We start from the raw sequence: 21,536 nt of genomic DNA, 5'->3' as shown, positions 1-21,536 counted from the left end.
CAAATGACTTTGCTATTTATATCCTGTAATCAGCCTAAAAGCATGAGAAAAGTTAGTGGATATTTTATGGGAAGGTTAAATTTTGCGGCCATTTTTAAGTGAATCTTGATGATGGTAGTAATCATCACAGGACAACAACCTTCTATTTGTGTAGTTCTTTACGGTAATTTGCAAGGTCCTTTCACACATAAAACCTTTGGGCCTCACAAATACTTTAGAGGGTTGATGGGAACAGCAGGTATTCTCATTTGCCAGCTAAGACAATTAAGGCCTAGACGGCCTGTCTTGTCAGCCCACCCAAACCAATAATGATAAACCTGTTATTAATAAAACCTTCCTACTGCACTGGGCAGAAACCAGAGCTGATTCGGGGTACCTTAGGATGGGGGGAGGGGGCAGATCAGATGGGCTAGGAGGGCATGGCATGACATGGCTGGGCAAAATAAAGGCCAACAGTCTGAGTTAAGGATCCCAGTAAAACAGGGTCAGGAGTAAGAAGTGCAGGCAATGAGGCCTGAGAATCTGTATCCCAGGAAGGGGAACAGGCAACACAGATCAGGGAACCTAGAAGGGGCCCTCAGCACAGGTGGAGACCACAGCTGTACTTCTGGTCAAAAGCAACGTGGTGGTAACTAAAAGCAGATTAAGAATGACACTTTGGTACTCTCCTTCTAAAGTGGGACGAGCACAAAACACTAGAGCACAGAATAAAATCAGAACCTAGTCACTGACATCTAACAACCAAAGTACAACTACTGTGTATACCGTCGCAAGGCTGCAATTTACTGTAAATTAGCATTCCTTAATCATTTGTAATCCACCCACTTCGGATTTTGTATGCGGTACGTTTCTAGATTTGGATTCCATTTCCTGAATTGCTGGTTCAGCTTTTCAGCCACAAAATAATGTCTTTTTTTCTCTTTTTAATAATCTCTTTTAATAATTGTCATTTGTCTTTTTTTCTCCTATAATGCTTCTTCTTTCAATTGCAGTTCGGTAAAATACTCATTTTCATTTACTGCTAAGAGTTTACGTAGCCTGAAACAAACAAAAAAGAAAGAAATTAGAGGTCGTCTCGGTTCCCTGGACAGAGTCCTGAGGGTCAGCTCCTTGATCTTCAAGTCCCACGGGCGACTGGCCCGCCGGTTGATCTGGGTGGAACCACCCCTCACACTACACCTTTGGGGAAAAAGGGAGGCAATGGAAAGGCCCTCAGTCAGGCACAGGGGTTGGGAACAGCAGCGGAGTTACGAGAGAGCCCGTTGGGCACCCCCAGAGGTCGTACAGCCCGAAGGATCCCGTCGAAATGAGGTCGGCGACAGGGGAAGGCGACCCTTGGCGACACTTTGCTGCCCTCGAACGTCCCAGCGTCGGTCAGAACTCGTCGTGCCGCACCCTCACCCTGGGCGCTCCCCGTAACTTAACTCCAGTTCGGTTTTGCCTGTTTTACCACTACGTGAAGAAGGAGAGTCGGCTTTTCTCCGGGTCCCGCCAAGGATTGGCTTCTGAGCCGGGCAAAGGCCACGCCCCAGGGCCGCCGAGGCCAGGGGTGGGGGGCAGCGCGTCTCCCGAGTCCTGGTGGGATGACCGCGGCCCCGGCGCCCCCTGGCGGGCCTCTTCGGAGGGTGGAGGGGCGGGGCCAGGACCAGAGCCCAGCTAGGGGAGCCTCAGCTTTCAGCCAAGCTGCCCCAAGGCCTAGAAAGCGACTGGTCCTAGGACAGAACCTGACCTAGATCTTGCCACCCACCATCCCGCTTTCTCAGAGTTAACAGTTACCACCATCAAGACACTCCCCAAATAAACACTAAATGTATGAAAACAGTAAACAGGACAATAGAAATCATTTTAAAATAATTTTAAAATAGAACAGCTCAGAGATAGAAACTATTTATATTATTTCCAATTCCTATTGTGCCCCAACAAGGTTCACACAAGGGCTGTCCTCCCGACAGTTTTCCTGAATTCTAGATTTTCACCATTAAATTCCATGATAAAGTTGGATATCCATTCACCATTTGTAATACATATTGATGTATTTAATAAAATTGCATGGACTATATCTTTTTCATTCCTGTATCCCAGTATCAAGTACAGTGCCTACCATGGGCCAGGTTCTCAATACTTGAATGAATGATACAAAAATAGCCGAGACCAGCAAGTTTTTTTCTGGGTGGGCTTGACAGAATTTCTGTACTTGCTGGGGTCACCATGAAATCCATGGTCTTCAGCTTTGCATTTTCAGCAACGTAGCTTTATCAAGTTATCCTCAGGTGAGCAGTGAGACCCTTGGGAGCTGATTCATGGCAGGGTGGCTTTGTAATGTGTCACCTTGACTAGGCTACGTTTCCCAGAACTCCCTTCCCCGTATGCTTCCGGTTAGGATGGGCCACAAGAGACATTTTGCCTGGTAACTGGAAGGCAGAAGTCAAGCAGCAGCATACTGTTTTTACACTCGGAAGGTTGGTGCGGGGCACCAGGCACTGTTGCAGTTCACACATGTTGTCACTTATCTGCTGGCTCACCTCGTTGGTGTGGGGCAGCAGTCAGGCCTGCAGCCAGGCCTGCAGCTGCTCCACTTTCCCTGGGATCTTCCTTCAGCGTCTCTAATTCCTGGGTCAGATGAGTATTTAACTCTGTGATGAAGGGCACCAGCTTCTTCTGTAGGACACCCACATTATCGAAGTTGGAGGTGGTGAGAGACTGACATGGGTTCTAGGCCATCTTCGCCGGTTCCAGCTCGTGCTCGTGCTCGTGCTCCTGCGCGCCAAAGCGTCCTCCGTCTCCCACACTTTACATCCATCTTCCCTTCCCGATTGCCTGCCCTGCAGACTTCAAGCTCCAGCATTAGATGTAAAGACAACAGCCTTACAGAGACTGTTTAACCAGCTCCCACTACTATATAAGGTCAAATCCCTAGAAGTCCCTTAAAATATACACATATACACATATACCTACATATGCATATGTATATATAATTAGTGGTGCTGCTTTTCCAATGGTACTGTGATACACACTGTAGCCAGACTCTTAGAAGACTCTGAATGCCCATCAAATAAATTTCATTTAGGACATTACAGAATACTAGGGTTGGGTGGCTGGGTCCTGGGGAGGGCAAAACAGTATCAGTAAATTATCCAGTCTTGACTCTGGCTCAAGTAGGTAAGGCAAAGGAAGGAACAGAGGAGGGTGGCAGAAAGGGTTAAGGGTAGGGAAATATCTAATCTACATGTGAAATACCTAAAGCTGCGGGGCTGGGACTAGAAAAAGGCAGGGGAAGACAGACAGCTACAAAATTTAAGGAGGCATGCACTCAGTCACAGCCCTGTGAAGCTGGCTACAGAACAAACTGCAGGCCTGAACTTTCTGGCACTTTATGAAGAACTGGGAAGTGAGACAGGGATGAGTCAAGACTGGCCTTTATGCAGGACTTGGAAGCAGGAATTCATACTCCTAATAGAGAGGGGCCAAGAGCAGAAACCAAGCACAAAAGTCATCAATAGGCAAGGGAGGTAAGTTGTCAGCAAAGATGAGCCAGGCTGGCAGCTTTACTTCTGAAGACTGCTTTGGCAGAGGAGAATGAGGGTAACAAGCAAAACGAAGTGTCCACTGGGGAAGGATGTCCTTTAGTGTTTGAGAAATATTTACGACACCCAAGGCCTGGGAAGAACCCAGTCTCTTGGATGCAAAGGTGTTGTGACAAGGTGACCCCATCCATACAACCTTGGCACTCCCTAAACCACGCTAGAGGCAGCAGTGTAAGGATTTGTTCTGTTTAGAGTAGTCCACCTTGTTTTCAAGGTCACTGGAAACTTCTGTTACTATAACATTACACATTATCGAATATAGTTATTATGGCTTACCATTTGGTGGCTTAAACAACAAGGTTTTTACAACCTGGATTTGATTCTATGCTTATTGATACTAGCTGTTTGACACTGGACAAGTTATGTAATTTCTTTGAGTCTGTTTTCCCGTATGTAAAAATGGGCAAAAATCATTGTCTTCCTAAAAAGACTTGAGAATTAAATAGATCAGTAGGAGGAACTAACCAAATAGCAGTTCCTTTCCTCATTTATTCACATTACATTTTCAAATGCTGTCTTTCTGTGGAAATGGAAATGTTCAGAAACACTACCAGGTCTCATCCAGAAGCCATTGAAAAATTATTATGAAGATGGCTTGTATAGGCTGTTTTGTGGTGGCTTTTACATCCCCTCTCCACCCCAGATCCCCCACCCATAATATCCACACTTCTCATCAGTCAAGCTCCTGAGATTCGCACCAGTTGGAGCAGATACAACTTTCTATTCTTTCTCTTCCTTTCCTGCTTACTTCCTCTATAATCTCAAAGTACTGAACAGGCCTGATTCTCAGGTTTGGTGGTGGGTTTTTCCAGTTCCTATTGAATCCTACATAAGCCCCTCAGCCTATGGTCCAGCTCTGAGTAGATCAGTGTTGTCTCTCATAAAGCCAGTCTGTAAATTATCACCTTGAATCCTACAGTCTGCAGAAGCCTCCAGTCTACTGCTTTCTAGCTCCAGGTTTTTTAAGGTCCTTGGACCTAGAGAAGAGGGAGCAGGACTATATGTTGAATGAGGTTCGCTCATTGTAAAATGGAGCATCACAAAACCATTTCCTAGTATTCTGTGCCTGGAATCCATTTCCCCGTAATTATCCCTTATCTCTTATCTCTCTGCTAAAATATTCCAATACCAACAACTAAACATTACCTTCTCCACTAACATATAATGATTTCACACACAAGGAAACTATTTCCTTAGATGATAGCTCCCTGAAGACAGGAATCCATGTCTCCTGAAGGATAAGCCTTCCAGGGTCATTGCATTCATCAATGTTATCTCTCACACTGCAGTATACCCAGCAGGTACTCAGTCTGTACCTGCAAACTAACCAAGGCAGATGCAGGAGTTTCCAGCCGGCAGAAACTAGCTTGTAGGAACAAAGGAATCCAGGTGCCTAGGCCAACAGTTTATGTCGCCTGTATCTGGGACCACGCACACAGCCTGCGAACATTCTGCAGGAGGTAGTATTCCCGTCCTCCTCCCACCAGCCCTGTCCTTAGGGACAACTATCTTTCATCCTATTGCCAGGCCTGCAGGGACAGTTCTGTGAAGCAGCTGAAACTCTTAATAACCTCAACAGGCTCAGGAAAGGTTCAAGAAACACAGCCCAACTCTCTCCACAGAGGACGCTCCAGGAGGTGGACTAGCCTAAGATTGCACAGTTGCACATCTCAGGGCCCAGATCTGCCCACCCACCACTATCCAGCCCACCTGTCATCTCTTGGAGACTCCAGACACCCACAAAACCCCAAATGATTCACTGGATAAAAATTTATATATTAAATCTGACTCCTTCTGGATTTTCTTAGAAAGATATGGACCAGGCTTTTATCTTTTTCTTTCAAATCTCATCACAGGGCATCAAATCCTTAACCTCCACTAACCCCTGTCTCTCTACTCCCCAGCCCCCACCCCATACACCCAAGGAAAGCCCTAATCTGAACCTCAGGGGAAATCTCTACGGTCCTACACATAACCCCTCACTGACCGGGATCAGCACAGTGACAGAAGCCTCTACCTCCCACTGCCTCATGCCAAATTGCTGGCTCTATTTTTAACACTCAGGGCCCATATCTGACCAGCACCAACCCCATACCACCCCTCACTGTGCGGGGCACACCTTGGCAACCAGACTGCTGTGTCCCGGAGGCGGGTTCCACCCAGGCTGAAAATCTCCGTGATCTGGGGAAGAATTAACATCATGGGTCATCATGGCCAATGGGGCTAAAGCAGGTTCAGGGCAGGGTGAAATGTCCCCCAGCACTGACCACGGGTGTGCCAGCCCCTCCTGCCTCCTCCTCTGGGGCCGAGTCGGAGGCGGAGTCATCCTTGCTCTCTTCCTCCTTGTCCTCCTCAGGGTCCAGTGGCTCTTGCTTCACAGGTGGCAAGTGTGGGTCCACTGCCTGGGAGAGGTGGGAAACAGGCAGCAGTCAGAAGGACAGGGTTGGCCTAAGAAAAGAGTCTCCTTATCAGCCAACCGGTCAGTATACTGACAAATCCCGCTTCTGTCACACTTCAGCCTGGAAAATCCATCTCTCTGCCTACAAACCTTTCCCATTCCTCAGAGTTCCATTTTTGTTAGCTGGGCAGCAAAGCAGGCAAAGTTAGTTGCCTGGGGAAGGTGGGGCATCTGTCGGACAGGTGGGGTAATTTTGTGATGAGGCTGCAATCAGCATATCTGTTGCTCTGCTCAAAGAACCACCATCATGGCTCACCATCACTCTGCTCACAGACCACCCATCACTGACCCCCACCTTGCTGGGGCAGCCAGGCAGCAATACAGGAGAAGTCAGGATGGCTGTGCCCGGTGTCCAGTCTTCCTGGGCATCCGCCTTCTCTTGCTTCACCTGGGGTAAGGCCACAACCCAACTCAGGCCAGGGCACTGGGCCTCCTGTGTGAAGGAGGATTGCAGCAGTCTTGGTCCCAGCTTCCTGGCACAAGGCTGGGTAGTTCTGGGAAGGGCAAGCTAAGATGGGATCCTCACCTGCAACAGGGCTTCTGTGGAAGCTGCAGCAGGGCCAGGCACCTGCACGGGACTGCTTGCACCTTCCCGTAAGAACACAAGATCAGTGCCAGGTGGAGGCAGCACGAAGCCACTGCCTGTTTCTTGTTTCATTTGAGTCTGGGCATGGCCTGGTCGGGTTGTGGGTGTGGTCAAGGAGGTCTTCAGTATCTGACCCAGACGGGGCCTTCGAGTAGAGCCAGGCCTCTTTCGACGAGAGTAAGGTGGGGGCGGCCCTGCCCCATCCTCAGATCCTGCCCAGACACTAGGCAGCAGCCGCTTCTGAAGAAAGATAGGGTGTTATGGCCACCTGATGCAATGATTGACCACCCTGCCCTGATCAACATGCCTGCTAATCCCCATTAGTCACGGCACAGAACATGCTTTCACATGAAGCCCTCATCACTGAGCTTGCTAGTCTCCTGTTAATGCCACTGCCACTCAGATTCGTTCATCCCAGCACAATGTTTGCTAATCTTTGCCTGAACCCACCACTCCATCTACTCCTCTGAAGATGCAGAATCTGGCCTGCCCTACCCACCAGGCCTGCCCACCATTCCCAGGCACGGCGGGGAAGGGGGTTGGCCCTAGGTCAACGTAGCCCACCCACCTCACTCTTCTGCATCACCCACCATAGCAAACTGCAGGCATTGGCGCCAACGACACTTCTGGCGCTTTTGGTTGCTGCCCCCAAATTTAGGCTTGTCACAGCAGAAGTCGCAGCGACCACAGTCCATCCGCCGTAGGCAGGCTGCACAGGCCCCACACTTGCGGTTCTGCCGACGATTGGTGTAAGGCTGCTGGGGGACAGGCAAAAGGGGAGGTGCTGTTACTGGCACTGTTCGAGTGTTCTTGTTGCCCCTTCACTAGCTCCATCAAAGGGAACTGGCTGTGCACTGGTCTCAGTCACACCTCAGCATCTGTTAGTTCCAACACCAGGCACTATCGCTGCACCGGACAGTGCCCAAGAGCATTAGGACTGTGGCTGTTCCAACGCAGTATCCATCACTTCATCTGCTAGACCAGTGGTTACCAAGACAACGTCTTTGACCCCCACCTCCAAAGGCATTTTGCTGACCCTCCATAGCTGCCGATGCTGTGCCTGCTGTATCTGCTCAGCCTATGTGAACTCCATTCCCTATGCTGGCTTTTCCTATCAGCCCCACCAGAGTGTTGATTCATCTGACATTAGGTACTATCACTGCACCTGTCGATCCCATGTTAGTCCCTCCCCCATTGTCTGCTTATCCCATACTAGTACCCATTACTGTGTCTTGCTGTTCCCCTATTAGGCCCATTGCAGCAGTTGCTTCTTTGGGATTAACCAAGTGCCCTGGGAGGGTCTAGGCTTGTCCAGGTAGGGTGGGGCCACTCACTAGCTCGTCCTCGTCTACACAGTAATAGATGAACTCGGCAGGTGGCGAGGGGACCAGGGCTCTGGGGTGCTGCAGAGGCAAATGGGTGGGGTCAGGGAAGGTACTGGGTAAGGTTATAGTTGTGCCTTCCCCCTGCCCACCAGGGCCTCACCAGCTCTGGGGACTCTGGAGGCTGTGACAGGGGAACTGGAGGCAATGGCTGGGTTCGGGGGGGGCGCCGCCGGGCAGCCATCTTGGAGTCGCAGCCTCCTCTACGGCGGCTACGTTTACCCTGGGAGAAAGCCAGAAGAGAAGTTTAGGCTTGGTGGAACCAGGCAGACACAGGACCCCTACCTCCACCCCCACCCCCACCACCACCCCCAAAAGGAGTACAGAAAGCATGCGTGGGACAGGCAGACAGAAGGTGGGGTGCAGCACTCACAGCAGGGGGAGCCACAGCTAGGGGAGGGCGTCGTTGACATCGCTGATGGTGGCGACGGAGACGGTGGGCAAGGTGCTGGCAGACAGGGGCAGGTAGGTGAGGCCAGGGAGGTGAGCATGAGGTGGGGGAGAAAAGAAGACATGAGGTGGGCAAGGCTGGGAGGAAGCAGCAGCAGCAGTAGCAACTTTAATAGCAGAATGAGCTCTGCCCCAGCCCTGGCCCCAACAGCACTGGCCCCTCTACTCACCCGTAGGCAGCGCCGTTGGACACACCTCCACTGGCGCCTGAGACCAGGGCGGGGAGGGCGAAGGCAGACTCGGCAACGGCCACAGTCCTCTCGGGTCTGACAGCCCCGGCACACTCCACACCCTCGGCTCTGTCAGGGAGGCCAGAGGTATGATGTATGGGGCCAGGGCTCTGAGAGCCAGAGGACAGGGTGAGCCTTGGGCCCACCCTACCTGCCCAACTCACCCTTTCCACAATCCGGAGGCACCGTCTCCGCTCACACTTGCAGAACAGCCCCGAGGCCACATCATGGGGCAGCTGCAGAAGGCAGGTGGAGCAGGCCCCGCAGTCCTCGGTTACCCGGCAGGCCTCACACTCCCCGCAGCCCACACGCTGCCAGGAATGGGTGGGGCGAGGTCACAGGCCCAGACAGAGTAGCTCCAGGTATGCTGCCCCTTACGTGTATGTTTTTAGCCCCCACTGCCATGTCTAGTAGTCCACCATATGCCTCATCACTGTATCTGATAACTACTAACAAGCTGTCACCAGAGGCCATCCCCAAAGTCTCCAAGTGCCCGGTTAACCTCATCGCTGTGTCTACTGACACCCCATTAACACATTACTGTCCACTGACCATAGCTAGCTCCCTACAAAATGATTCTGACACCCTATGGATCCATCATCATTCCTTCAGACCTTCTTACCAGCCCCCATCACATCCTGCTCCCACCGCACACTTGTGAGGAGGAGGCAGGTCGTGCTTACCTTAAACATCCTCTGTTCCCGGTTGAAAGCAATTCTCTGTGCTGAGGAAAGGGAGGCGGAAGAAGAGAAGTGGACAAGGAGCATCAGATATCTAACCTCATCCACCATTCAACCTGAAAGCTGACAGTGGTGTCCCAGCTTGACATCAGATCTGCTCCACCTCTACCTCCCAGGGCTCTGGGGCCACTCACCTCGGCAGTCCTTGCATAATGTCTTGAGCCGCTGCCTTCGGGTACCATCTCCTGAGAAGCTGATTCCACAGTTCTCACAGCACCTGGGATAGGAAACATGGGTGTGGGAGGCTGAGTACATCTCCAACCACAACCCTCACCCTCTTGGCTCACTTTAGGCCAACACTCACCCAGGTGCAGGGAGTGAAGCTGGGGCTGTGTCAGCATTAGCCTTGGTCTCATCTCCTGGGGCCTCCTTCCTGACCTCACCCTTTTGAGGTCCAACCTGACGTTTTCGAGTCTTGGCTGTCCGTGAAGGCTTCTTCCGCTTCCTGCTAGGGACAGCTAAGGGCTGGGCCTGCAAATGAGAGGGAAAGCAGGAAGAGATCTGTGGGTGGGTGTTAGGTGGCTCAGTCACCCCTGCCTGGGTACCCCACACTGTGTAGTACCTTGGGGGCTGGATAGCACAGAATGCCTTGTTTGAAGTCGAAGAGGGTGAGGTCACACGCAGGGCCCAGGTATCGGGTCAGCTCAACTTTGCTTCGGATCCTGTCTCCTGTGGGGCTGGGAATGGGCCAGGATGGATTGGTACCCCGGTGGAGCCATGGCCACTCCACCCACACAACCCTCCCACTGGGCTCGTGAACAGACCTGCAGGGCTGGCAGGGGATAGAGGGCTGGCAGCCTGGGATTGGCCTGTGAGCACTACCAGGTCTTACCCCAACTAAGCTTGCATAGCAGAAATACAAAATGTGTATAAATACCAGCATATATACAAACACAAATGAAAAATATAAACATAAATAAACACATGTTTACTTATCACATACACTACTAATTGTAGTCCGTTCACGTAAATAAATATAAACACAGACAGAAATACAAACTTGTCGAATGATGTATAAATGCATTAAAGTTAACGTACTAAATACGTAGAAAGGAAAAACACAGGAGAAGCGTCTGAAAACGTACACATGAACAAATGAACATGTAAATATATATATATAAAGACATGCGTAAACAAACAAATGCAACTACATATAAAACAAAGGAGGAGCAACTAATATTCTCGGAGAGAATACCCCACAGGTCTCTAGCATTTCTGCATGTCTTGCAAGAGAGACACTGATAGTCCTTTGTTATGAACTATCTTTTCAAGGATGTTTGTACAGCAAACAGCCTTGGAAGATAAGAGATAAGTTCTCCTTCCAGAGCAAAGGGAAGGCATCCTTACTGTCCTAACATTATAAAAGATTGGATTCCTTAAGCTCAGGGTTCCTTTCCTACAACCCAATGCATGGGCAGATGTTAGTCAGTTCTCTTCAGGTTACCCTATGGGAACTGGCATTTGGGGAACTGGCACAAAAATAATGACATTCTGGATACTGCTGTTACTGTGAATAATGAACTATCTTCCATCTCTGACCCAGGAGTCTCCTATATCCTACCAGCATCCACAAAATTGTAACATACTCGTTATCTTGCCCTAATTAAGATAAAACCTGTTGCTTTACGGTTTTTGACAAAAGTATTTAAAATTTTAAATTTTGACAGTTTCACACAAATTATGAATATGGGGATAAACATATAATTAAGTATAAACAAACATAATTATATTCATGATTTTGCTATATTCCTCCACAAAAACAACTACTCAGACAAAAAAAAAAAAAGTTCAGGAAGAGTGACAAAAATTCAATAATCACCTTAGATCCTTAAATGTGAATTGCATATAAACATGTACATTTTGTGCATTTATACTCGATTCCCATTATTCCTGGTATGTCTTACAGAGTCACGCTGAACACTGAATTAGTGAATCTAGAACCTCTGTTCTTGTGGAACTATAGGTTAAGGTAATGTGAGCCTCAGGGGACATTTCTGTCAACTAATCGATATGTAACCTTGTTTTATTGTTTTCCTATTTAAAGACACTCTACTTAATACATTCCTACGAATGACTGACAGCATGGCCTTTGAATGATTTAAAGTCAGGAGCTTTGGAGACCATTTATGTCACACAGCTACCTTTACCACGGTCCTTGTAAAACAAGCCAGTCTCCTCAGTAAAACCTATTCTGCATGACACTTTTCACACGTAACACTTACCAGGTATTTTTATTTTTATTTATTTTTATTTATTTATTTTTTTAAATTTTTTTTCAACGTTTTTTATTTATTTTTGGGACAGAGAGAGACAGAGCATGAACAGGCGAGGGGCAGAGAGAGAGGGAGACACAGAATCGGAAACAGGCTCCAGGCTCCGAGCCATCAGCCCAGAGCCTGACGCGGGGCTCGAACTCACGGACCGCGAGATCGTGACCTGGCTGAAGTCCGACGCTTAACCGACTGCGCCACCCAGGCGCCCCTTACCAGGTATTTTTAAAATTCCTCTGCAAACTCTTGATCTGCAGGACCTGCCTTGTATGCAAATTTAATGTCTTTCACGATGTACACCTTTTGAAACGTGTGAGCCAGTCAGTACTAGCTGAGACAGGTTTAACATATTCCTAATCAGGGGTAACACAACCATCAATGTCCTTGGCTTCCAGTCTCTCACACTGTCCACTACATTTTATTTTACTAAGTATTTCCTTATGCATCTTCAAATTTGGCTATTTTTCCACCTTTCCCTTAACTTCATCACATACTATACATGTTACTTCAGCATTTTCCAGAGCAGACTCGTGTACAAATCAGAACATTTCCTTTTCTTTTTCTAAATGTACCACATTTTTGATTCATTAACATTGAACTCACACCTAACAACACTGCAACTCACAAATAAAATTTATTTAATGTGTTATTCTCTTCTTACAACATATCATAGACTTCTTGCACTTAAAACACTAGACAGCACTTCAGCGCTATACTTGGGGGGCATTGTAAATATGAAAATCACCAATAAAAAGTGCAAAAATGTGAAAAACACAGCACTTAGCAGATCACGAAAAAGACTTGTTTACAGTATATGAACTAAAATAAGAAGGCCTCATTCAACCTCAGCTGGGAATGAGTGTATCAGGGAACTTAAATTTTTTGCTGTTCTGTGCATGTCTATGAATGACCATGAAAGTATAGTGAGTACCGACTTTGAGAGTACAAATTTCAGTGAGTAGACTAATTTGGAAATATGGAATCTGCAAATAATAAGAATCGACTATATTTGCATAATTTCAACCCATCCACAAATTTAACCACACCCCCTGATTTTAGCCCTATCCGTGACTCTGTCCACAACCCACCCAGTACCTCTGGTAATAGGTGTCTGAGCGTCCACAGGTGGCACCTGACTTTCGAAAGACTTCACGGCGCTTCCAGCCGGGGCCCAAGGCTGGGCAGTCCAGCCAGTCCTCAGCCATGGGGGCCACAGGAAGGAGCAGCGGCCTGCAACACGGAGGGGGCAGTGGGAAAACTGAGGCTCTAGGGGAGGACATGTTGTGCCCTAACCACACAAACCGCCGGTACTTGGTAATGCTTTTCCAAGACCTGGGACCTACCACAGGCAACTGGCCAATACAAGAAAGAGAAAAATCGCCTTTCCCACCTCATTCTTCCCTGTCCTGGGCCCAGGAGCTTGTCATTCCTACCCCTTCTTGACCTGGCAGCCCTGTCTCCAACTTTCAAGTCCCCATCCTCAACCCAAAGATCCTCATGCCTCCCTCAATGTCCCGATCCTCAATTCTTCCCCATCCTCAGCCTGAGAACTCATCACTTCTCCCCACTGCCAACCTAGGACCCTGGCATTCCCCCCAGGAGACATTCTCTATCGTTGACCCACTGGCCCCTATTCCTCCCCTCTGTCACCCTGAAACCTCCATACCCCCCATCCTCAGCCTGAGAGGGCCCATTCCTCCCATCGTCAGCCCAAGAGGCCCCCATTCTGCTCGTCCCCAGACCAAGGTCCCAGCACTTTGCCTCAGTATTCTGACCTCCCGTTCGCTCCCTTCCTTGACCCAGGAGTCCCCAGTTTCCCCTTCAGTCAAAGCCCTCCCATTCCTTCCCTTTCTGACGTCCTCTTACCTGCTACCTCCACTGTTACTGCCTCAATTTCCTGTGTCCTCTGCCAGACAGCCCACAGCTTCTCCACACCTTTACCCTGAACACCCCCTCATTCCTTCTGCTCCTCAGCCCGAAAGCCTCCTCATCTTCCCTGTCAGTGTTCTGAGCCACAAGTCCTCCCCAATCTCAGTCCCCAGACCTCCTTGTTCCTCTCATGTTCAGCTAAAAAGTTTCTCATCCCATCCCTTCCCTTCCGTGTCTCCTATCTTCTATTCCGCTCATCACCTGAAGAGACCCTGATTTCTCCCCTCAGCATGCTGAACCAACCCCCTTTCGTCCCCGTTCTTGTCCCAAGATCATGCCCATCCCTAGCTCAGCATTCTAAACCCCTCTTACTTCACGTTCTGCAGAGGAAGCCCCCGTCGCTCCCTTTCAGCATCCCAACGCCTCCATCTCTTCCCGTCATCAACCTGAGAACCCCTCATTTCTCCCTCTCGGCGTTCTGAACCCCCGTTTCTCTCTCCTTAACCTGAGAGGCCCCGAGATCTCTCCTCAGCGTTTAGATCCTTCCCCATTCCTCTCCGTCCTCGTCCAGGCTCCCGACACGTCCACCTGTCAGCGTTCTGAGCCCCATTCCTCCCCGTCCTCCGCCAAAACCTCTCTATTCCTCCCTTCAATATTCCGACGCCGCCATTCCTCCCACTCGTCGGCCTGAGGGCCCTTCATTCCTCTCCGTCAGCGTTCTGAGCCTCAATTCTTCCCCATCCTACGCCTGAGCGCTCTCCATTTCCACCCTCACGACTGTCTCACCAGCTCGGCACCGGGCCGGTAGCTTCCGCCGCTCTAGGTCCGCGGACCCATGGCGAGGGTCCCTCCTGTGACTCCCGCCTTGCCCTGCTCTTCTTCCTCCTCCGCAGACGCTTCCTCTGAAGCGATAGCTGTCGCTGCCGCGGCCGTTCGTTGCTCCCGGAACCGGAAACTCGCTGCCCACCTCTAAGGGTCCGCTCCCGGCAAGACGCCTGCGCGCTAATGCCCCGCCAGCGTTGGCCCTTAGTGGGGAGGACTCCGCGCCTGCGTGCTCAGTCCCACAGCGGCGCGCGCCTCCCGTCCCGGCACTACTGCGCTTGCGCTCTAACATCCAACTACGGCTCGCACCCCCACCGGAGACCTGCAACACTTGAGCCCCTCACCTCGCCAACCGACGCTTTCGCCCCACTCCGCCCACCTGGTTTGCGCCTGCGCTCTCTTAAGGGGGCGAGGAAGGTTGGGGCCCTATGATGTTTCCCTGGCGGTCTCCACCAGGGGTAACCTAGCGGAAGGGGCGGAGAAGCCTGAGGTTGTGCCGTAGCCCTCCTCTCCCACCTCTCGCTTACGTCGCGCCTGTGCTCTCCGGTTCCCCGAACATCTGCCCCAGGACTATTGTGTCCCGCTCTCTCCGGCCCGCCGAACGGTTACAGGAGCGCGCGGGGACTGGTACTGCCGCACGCTGAGCCCAGCTCCTTCCGCGGGAACTGGAGAAGGGGGCGTGCCTCGCCGCAGGTAAACAGAAGGTCCGTGCAACCGAGAAGGGCGGGTCCGTTCTGGAAACGTAGTGCTGTGGGGACTCCCGGACTGACATCAAGAGGGCGGGATGGAGACTTCTGTTACATACGTGTCCCAAAAGAGAGGCTTGTGGGGAACAAGGGACCTTGTGTCCACCATTGAATGCATCTAGTTTGGAGAATGTCAGCGCTGACACAAGTGGTAAATGAGCCACACGCCGAATTAGCGCTAACTGGATACCCAGTTTCAAAATGAAAGGCTGAGAATGTAGGTGGTTGGGCTCTCAGCAAGTCATATCCCCCACGCCCACGGGGGCTCCTGCAGATTACAGAGTAAATGCCAACAGAGTACTCGAAGCTGTATACTGCAGCCCCTCCTGAGGTATAAGTGTGCCACAGCCCATCTACCCAAGGGCTTTGGAAATGCAGTCGCAGCTGGATAAAGTGTGGAAACCATCAGTAGCCATCTTTTTTCTTCAAAATTTTATTAACAAAACAAGGAAGGGGGGAGGCAAGAGTGAGCGGATTCCACAGTCCCGCCCAGGCACAGAGAATGGAGAAACAAAGGAACAGACAAGAACAGGAAAAAGTTCTGAGACCCCCTGGTAACAGCAGCCGGGCAGTCAAATGGTGGATCGGTACAGGGAGAAACTCAAGGACCGCCGGAGAAACATATGAAGGGCAGAACAGACAAATGGGGGATTCAGGGCAGCTCCCCAGCCTGGAATGCAGGGTGTGAGGACTTCTGCGCCATTGTGAGGCTCAGCGGTCAGCACTGGAGCGCAGGTCGGTAGTGAGTGGGTCATGCTGGATCGTTTGGTGCAGCATCAGGGCCAGTAATCCTGCCCGATTAGTCATGGCTGTGCGTACGTTGCGCTCCTGCTCAAACAGCTCGTCAAGCTTGTACCACTGACAGGAGAGCAGAAAAGAGCCATGAGAAGGAGCTCCAGAAGCCCCGCCTGACCCCAGCCACATCCAGCATCAAAACCTACCACGCGCACACGCTCCAAATCCACTTCAGCACGCCGCAACTTCTCCCAGCAGTAGTGGCGGTTACACTGGCGCTTGGGCAGGCGGCAGAAGTCACCTGTGAGCTCAAAGACATCACGTACAAGGGGGCACCCGCATACCTCATCAGCTGGCACCTGCAGCAAGATGGGGGGTCGGGGATGAATGGGGGTGGTGAGGCAGGAAAGAAGACAGGAATGGGAAGTGGTCAGGGAGGTAGGAAGGAAGGAATGGAAAGTTCAGGGAGAGGAGAGGAATGGAAAAGGGGAGGAACAGGAGATGAGAGGAAAAAGGAAAGGAATGAAGGATGATGAGGCAGGCAAAGCAGGGGTCATGGAAGTGGTCAAGTAGGGAAAAGGTACGGAAGGAGGGGAGAGGAGGGAGCAAGGGATGAATGTGGGCCAGTGAGGAGGAAGGAAGGACAGAAGGGCGGGGGAGTTGAGGGAAAACCTTACTTTGGGGTCCCGTGAGTGCTCGGGGCACAGCACCTGGAGCCGCTTACAGTATGTCTTGCTCTGAGGATTGTAGACATCACAGAAGAGTCGGGTAGCTCTGGGGGTTTGGAGTAAAGACAGGGTAGTGGAGGGAGACCCACCTGTTCTTGCCCGTGCCCGTATCCTGCCCCAACATGCCACTTCTGACCCCAGCCTCGACCTCCCTGCTCTAACTCCACGTAGCGCCCACACTCACCCCTCAATGCGTGTGGGGTACATGGACCCAAAGGACGTCTGGCTCTCATACTGGAGGGATGAGCACAAATGGAAGGAACTGTGGATGTGTGCTGCATCCCAAGACACCCCCCCAGACAACACGTCTCTCCCCCACGGACCCACTGATGATTCCCCCTCAGGCTGACACCCTGACCTTGGCGTAGCAGCGCTCCATGTGGCGCAAGGCAACACGTGGGTTGATGGGATGCCCGCAAGAGACACAGAAGATCTGCAGGTCCGTGTCGTCGCTGTCACCCTCATTGCTCTGTGTGGAGCGGAAAGAACGATGAGGCCAGTCAGGACTAGGTACTGGGCCCCGCACCGCTGGGCCTGTGCCTGCTCACCTCCTCATCCTCACGGACAGCCTGCTGCTTGGCACGAAGAATGATGGCCTCAAGCTCATGGAATCGGCGCTCCATTTCCTGGAGGCGGGTGCGGGCACTCTGCTGTTCACGGCGAATACGTTCGAGCAGCTTCTTCCCGTGCTCCTCAGCAATGCAGGGACTCTGCTGCCACTGCTGGATGCGCTGGGGGAGGATCTCGTAGATGCGGCTGCAGGGAGGCAGTTGGTTGGGTGCAGGCAGGGAAAGTGGCAAGCAACAAAATAGGTGGGGCAGGGGGTGGATCCAAGAATGGTAGAACGGATGGGTGACCAAACGGCAAAAGGATCAGTGACTGAGCAGTAGATAAAAAGGCAGATGAGCACCAGAATGGTAGATGGATGAGGGGTGGATGGGGGGGTGCTTCATGGGCCGAACGGTGTGCAGGTGACTGACCGGAAGACATCTGGTCATGCCCGACCCTATACTCCCCGACTCCCTTGAACTCTCCAGGAATGACTCACTTGGCTGCCAGCTTCATGCCACAGTCATCTGAGCAATACTTGGAGCCGGGCTGGGCAGGGCGCACACAGCCAGGTCCCAGGCACTGCGGTAGCGATGCAGGGTCCTTGGCATCGGCACGTTCTGGGTGTTTCCATTTGTCCTTGTGCTTCTGCTTCTGCCGATGCCGCTTGTATCTCTCTTCCTTCTATGGGACAAAGCAGGTCAGGTCAGGGTGGAGTTGAAGTCAGCCCTGAATGCCTGCCTCCCCCCGTATTCCACCCCCTTCTGGCTCTTGCCCCATCCAGCCTCTGACCTTTGCCTCTCCCTCGCCTCCCTGCCCTCTGCTTTCCCACACCCACTTCACCCTTCCCGTCACCTTTTTCTCAGACTTCTTCTCCCGACGCTTTACATGCTTCACTTTCACTGCCCTCTTCCGCAGGGCAGGATCCAAGAACGGGGACTCCTCTGTGTCACTCATCCAGGGCTGCAAGTGAGGCATATGCTGACCCACCTGCCCCACTTGTGACTACCCCACCACCTACTCAGTTCCCAAATCAGCCTTCCATACTCTGCCTTCTCTCCTCATCATGGAAACTCAGCTTCTGTAACCTCCACCCTTCCACCATGGCACGCTCCACCTGCTCACCAGGCCATGGTCATCAAAGGCCCCTGCACAGAAGTCCTGGTACAGGTCAGGATCCAGTGGTAGGTCCTCGTCTGAGAGTGGCTCAGGTGTGGCCGTAGCCTCAGGTGGCTCCTTGACCGCTGATGATGCCACTGCCCCCTCGTCCTCACGGATGCGCCCCAGCTTCTGTGATGGCTGTGGCTGCTGCTGGGTGGGCAGTGGCCTGCGAGGCCTTGGCAGGGATTCTGAGGGCGTCACTGGCGAGAGCTGCAGGGCAGAATCTCAGGACTGGCCCTGACCGCCCTGCCCGCATGCCCCGCCCCGCCCTGGGGGGCTGGACTCACCGAGGAAGGGAAGTACTTGTACGATTCCTGTGCCGGCAGGAGGAAGGCCCAGGTCAGCCCCAAGTGGATGGAGGGTGGCCCTGCCCTAGCCCCTCCCACAAGAGCTTAGCCCCACCAACTAACCCTGCCTCGCCTCCCCAGAAACACACCCACTACTCCTACTTCTCATCACTAGGACATGCTGAACCCTGCCCCACTGGCCTGACATGCCTGACCACCTTGAAACATCTGGCTCTACTCTGCCCATCTGGGGTTGGAGGCGCCCCTGCTAGCCCTGCACACCTGATCACGCCCCATTCGTCTGGACAGGTCAGGCTCCTTCCCACCTGTCTATGTGCAGTAGGCCCCACCTCACCTGGCCCACCCCTCCTAGCCTCAATGAGCTCCTCCTGGACACACTGACGCCCCCACCTGGCCCTGCCCAGCTCTACCCATGCTCACCCGGGCCCGCAGCTGGCACTGACGCAGCCGGCACTTCTGCCGGATCTTGTTGGGGCCCCCAAACTTCTTCATGTCCCGACAGAAGTCACAGTGGCCACAGTCCTCAGTGCGCCGGCAGGCCTCGCACTCGCCACACATGCGGGCTGACCGTTTGATCTGCTGCTGCTGTTGCTGCTGCTGCTGCTGCTGCTGCTGGTGATGCTGGAGGAAGGGGCCCGGAACAGAAATCAGGAACCCAAGGAGGGCCTGACCCGGGATCACCCTACCTATCCCAGCCGTGGCAGCCACTCACCTGGCTGGGTGTGGCCACCAAGGGCTGTGGAGAGGATTTGTGGGGCGAAGCAGAGCCCCGAGCAAGCATCGCCCCAACCCCTGTCCCTGACCCCGCCCGGCGCTGCAGATCTGGATCCGGGGCAGGCCTCTTGCGCCCTCCACCCTCATCCCGAGGCTCACTGCCGTCTCGCTCATTGCTGTCCCGCTCCCGTGACTTCTTGTGCCGATAACGGATTTCCAGCTTGGGGTCTTTCTCTGCGGGGCAGACAGTGGGACCAGGACAGGTTAACAATGAGGGATTTGGATGGTCCCAGAACTCTTTCTTCCTCTTCTTTTCTGTCCCACTCACCTGCTCTGTCCCCCTACTCCAGGGCAGGCTAACCCCTCTGGTGGGACCCTGTGTTTGGGCTCACAGTGGAGTCTCCATTCCAACTCACCACAAACCAACAATCACCCACAGACACACGTCACTACTCCCTATGACCCACCCTCCCTTTATGGCTTTTCCCTCAAGGCAGGTGGACATGCCTGCCCTATCCAGGCACCCCCCCCCTCACCTCGGCAATCCCGACAGTACCACTCCCGGATGGCCTTGGCCATCTTCTCAGTGATCCGGATGCAGTCCCCATGGAACCACTCATTGCAGTTGTCACACCCGCTGCAGAGGATGGGGTGAGTGGTGCAGATGTGAGGGGCCGGACCCATCAGCCTCACCCAACCTTGCAGGTGTCAGCCCCACCCGCCTCTCCCCGGCTCACATCATGAAGCAGTTGATATCTGGTTTGCGGCAGATGCAGTAGATGGGTGCATTCTCCCCATTCTCCGATTTGCTGTCCTCTCCAGCATCTGGAGGCTCTGGGTCTGAGCCATCACCCTCCTGTGGGACACCCCCCCCATCATGGCTTCTTAGAGAACCCCTATCATGGTGCCTCATTCCTTGCTACAGCTCCATCGTGGCTCACCACAAACCCCAACATTCTGCCAATAAACTTTCTATCACAGTTCCTCATAGATCTTTGCATCACGGTCCCCACAAACTTCCCATCACTCACCCCTAACACCCCAGTACCGTTCTTTCAGATCCCATCATTCTGTCTCAGACTTCCCATCACTAACACCCCATTACTCTATCCACACACTCATAACGGTTAGTTATAAACTACCGCGCATCACATATTGCCCCCATCTCTTCTCACAGACACCACGGGATATATTCTACACACTTCCCAACACCGTTTCCCATAGATCTCCCGTTATTAACCCCACAGACAACCCCGCCCCCCATCACGGCTCCCCACGAACTCCTTGACACAGACTCATCACAGCTTATTACACACTGCCTGGTGCGGCTCTGCCCAATCTCCCATTCGGATTGCCACGGAACTATCTATCGAGAGACCCCTACCAAACTTCCATTACGAACCCCTAAAATGGCTCATCACAAAACTCCCAGATGGTTCACACATCAGAAGATTTTCAGAACCTCAGACCTCCAACGTTCTACCCACAGACCCCTGTTAAGGCTCACCACGGGCGCCCACCATACTGCCCAGACTCTTCCTACTGTTCACCACAGACTCTCTTGCCTCTGCCCACGGACCCCGCCTCTACCAATCCCACTGACCTCGACTGCCGACCCCCTCCCGGGACTCGTACTCACCATCTCTCCGCTCTCGGCGCACCCCTCCGCTGCCCCCGCCAGCGACCCGCGAATCCGCTGCACAGACCTCTCGCTGGCGTTCGCGGCCGTTGTAAAGGCGCCCACAACTACTTCCGCTTTGGTCGCGCCTCCCGGGCACCGTACTCTTATTGCGCAGGCCCAATGCGTCGGCTCCGCAGCAAACAAGTAGATCCGGCGCCTAGAGCCGCTACAAGTCTCTCAGACGCCACCATCTTGACTGTTGACTACTGATACCGTAAGGCGGCCGAATCCGTAAGTGCGGGAAACATGGCCGCACCTGCATCGCAGCTTTCCCGAGATCACCGCCACTCTGTCGGCCGAGTCCGTACGGTGACCACTTGTACGGACACAACGTTACAGGCAACATGGCCGCGCCTATGCGCCACTTCCACACATATGCCGTCATCTTGGAATCTGATTCCGTAAGATGGCCGAGTCCGTACGTTTACAGGCAATACATGGCAGCGCCCTAATCGCGGCTTCCACAAGGTGCCGCCATTTTGACCATCGATTCCGTACGCCGGAGGCTTGTCCTGCTGAGAAG

General features: G+C 52.5%; 2 protein-coding genes across 34 annotated transcripts; both read right to left on the bottom strand.

The window, feature by feature from the left end:
* Window positions 1–75: 75 nt before the first annotated feature.
* Window positions 76–15,021, bottom strand: LOC121032931 (methyl-CpG-binding domain protein 1). 32 transcript variants are annotated; one of them, XM_040478835.1, is made up of 19 exons: window positions 14,919–15,019; window positions 13,557–13,559; window positions 12,796–12,930; window positions 9,993–10,107; window positions 9,735–9,931; window positions 9,565–9,647; window positions 9,374–9,414; window positions 8,855–9,001; window positions 8,631–8,759; window positions 8,384–8,458; window positions 8,114–8,233; window positions 7,963–8,031; window positions 7,219–7,386; window positions 6,569–6,868; window positions 6,338–6,475; window positions 5,852–5,986; window positions 5,704–5,765; window positions 4,490–4,561; window positions 76–1,038 (listed from the first exon to the last, which is right to left on the bottom strand). In XM_040478835.1, the coding sequence occupies exons 1-18, from the start codon at window positions 14,948–14,950 to the stop codon at window positions 4,522–4,524; spliced, it is 1,989 nt and encodes a 662-aa protein (XP_040334769.1). In that variant the 5' UTR covers window positions 14,951–15,019; the 3' UTR covers window positions 76–1,038; window positions 4,490–4,521. The 32 variants fall into 32 exon arrangements, 31 of the variants coding, with proteins under 31 accessions (XP_040334769.1, XP_040334764.1, XP_040334756.1 ...); XR_005791603.1 differs by lacking the exon at window positions 4,490–4,561 and adding an exon at window positions 2,523–2,829 and having other exon boundaries at window positions 141–1,038; window positions 14,919–15,018; XM_040478836.1 differs by lacking the exon at window positions 76–1,038 and adding an exon at window positions 2,718–2,822.
* Window positions 15,022–15,552: 531 nt separating this feature from the next.
* On the bottom strand, window positions 15,553–21,307 carry CXXC1 (CXXC finger protein 1). 2 transcript variants are annotated; one of them, XM_040478855.1, is made up of 15 exons: window positions 20,972–21,307; window positions 20,070–20,188; window positions 19,869–19,969; window positions 19,331–19,566; window positions 19,039–19,239; window positions 18,598–18,624; window positions 18,275–18,520; window positions 18,005–18,112; window positions 17,649–17,833; window positions 17,149–17,356; window positions 16,959–17,069; window positions 16,785–16,834; window positions 16,550–16,646; window positions 16,079–16,231; window positions 15,553–15,995 (listed from the first exon to the last, which is right to left on the bottom strand). In XM_040478855.1, exons 1-15 carry the CDS (start codon window positions 20,972–20,974, stop codon window positions 15,849–15,851), a joined length of 1,992 nt encoding a protein of 663 aa, XP_040334789.1. In that variant the 5' UTR covers window positions 20,975–21,307; the 3' UTR covers window positions 15,553–15,848. The 2 variants fall into 2 exon arrangements, with proteins under 2 accessions (XP_040334789.1, XP_040334790.1); XM_040478856.1 differs by lacking the exon at window positions 18,598–18,624.
* Between the last annotated feature and the right edge of the window lie 229 nt (window positions 21,308–21,536).

The sequence above is a fragment of the Herpailurus yagouaroundi genome, unplaced genomic scaffold, assembly GCF_014898765.1.
Source record: "Herpailurus yagouaroundi ecotype Mexico unplaced genomic scaffold, PumYag 142, whole genome shotgun sequence".
Taxonomy (NCBI): Eukaryota; Metazoa; Chordata; class Mammalia; order Carnivora; family Felidae; genus Herpailurus; species Herpailurus yagouaroundi.
The sequence above is the reverse complement of the archived record's forward strand: the minus strand, read 5'-3'. Positions and strand labels throughout refer to the sequence as shown.

Bases quoted from the DNA above. Each gene is read 5' to 3' on its own strand.
- CXXC1 (XM_040478855.1), bottom strand. The intron at 17,357-17,648 runs GTGAGTCATTCC...GCCTCCCTGCAG, and splicing joins GGCATGAAGCTGGCAGCCAA to CCGCATCTACGAGATCCTCC. The intron at 15,996-16,078 runs GTAGGTTTTGAT...CTCTCCTGTCAG, and splicing joins ATTTGGAGCGTGTGCGCGTG to TGGTACAAGCTTGACGAGCT.
- LOC121032931 (XM_040478822.1), bottom strand. From the start codon at position 14,950: ATGTTCGGGGAACCGGAGAGCACAGGCGCGAC. The intron at 5,987-6,337 runs GTGGGGGTCAGT...CACCTCTCCCAG, and splicing joins TGCCTGGCTGCCCCAGCAAG to GCAGTGGACCCACACTTGCC. The intron at 5,766-5,851 runs GTCAGTGCTGGG...ATTCTTCCCCAG, and splicing joins GAGGGGCTGGCACACCCGTG to ATCACGGAGATTTTCAGCCT.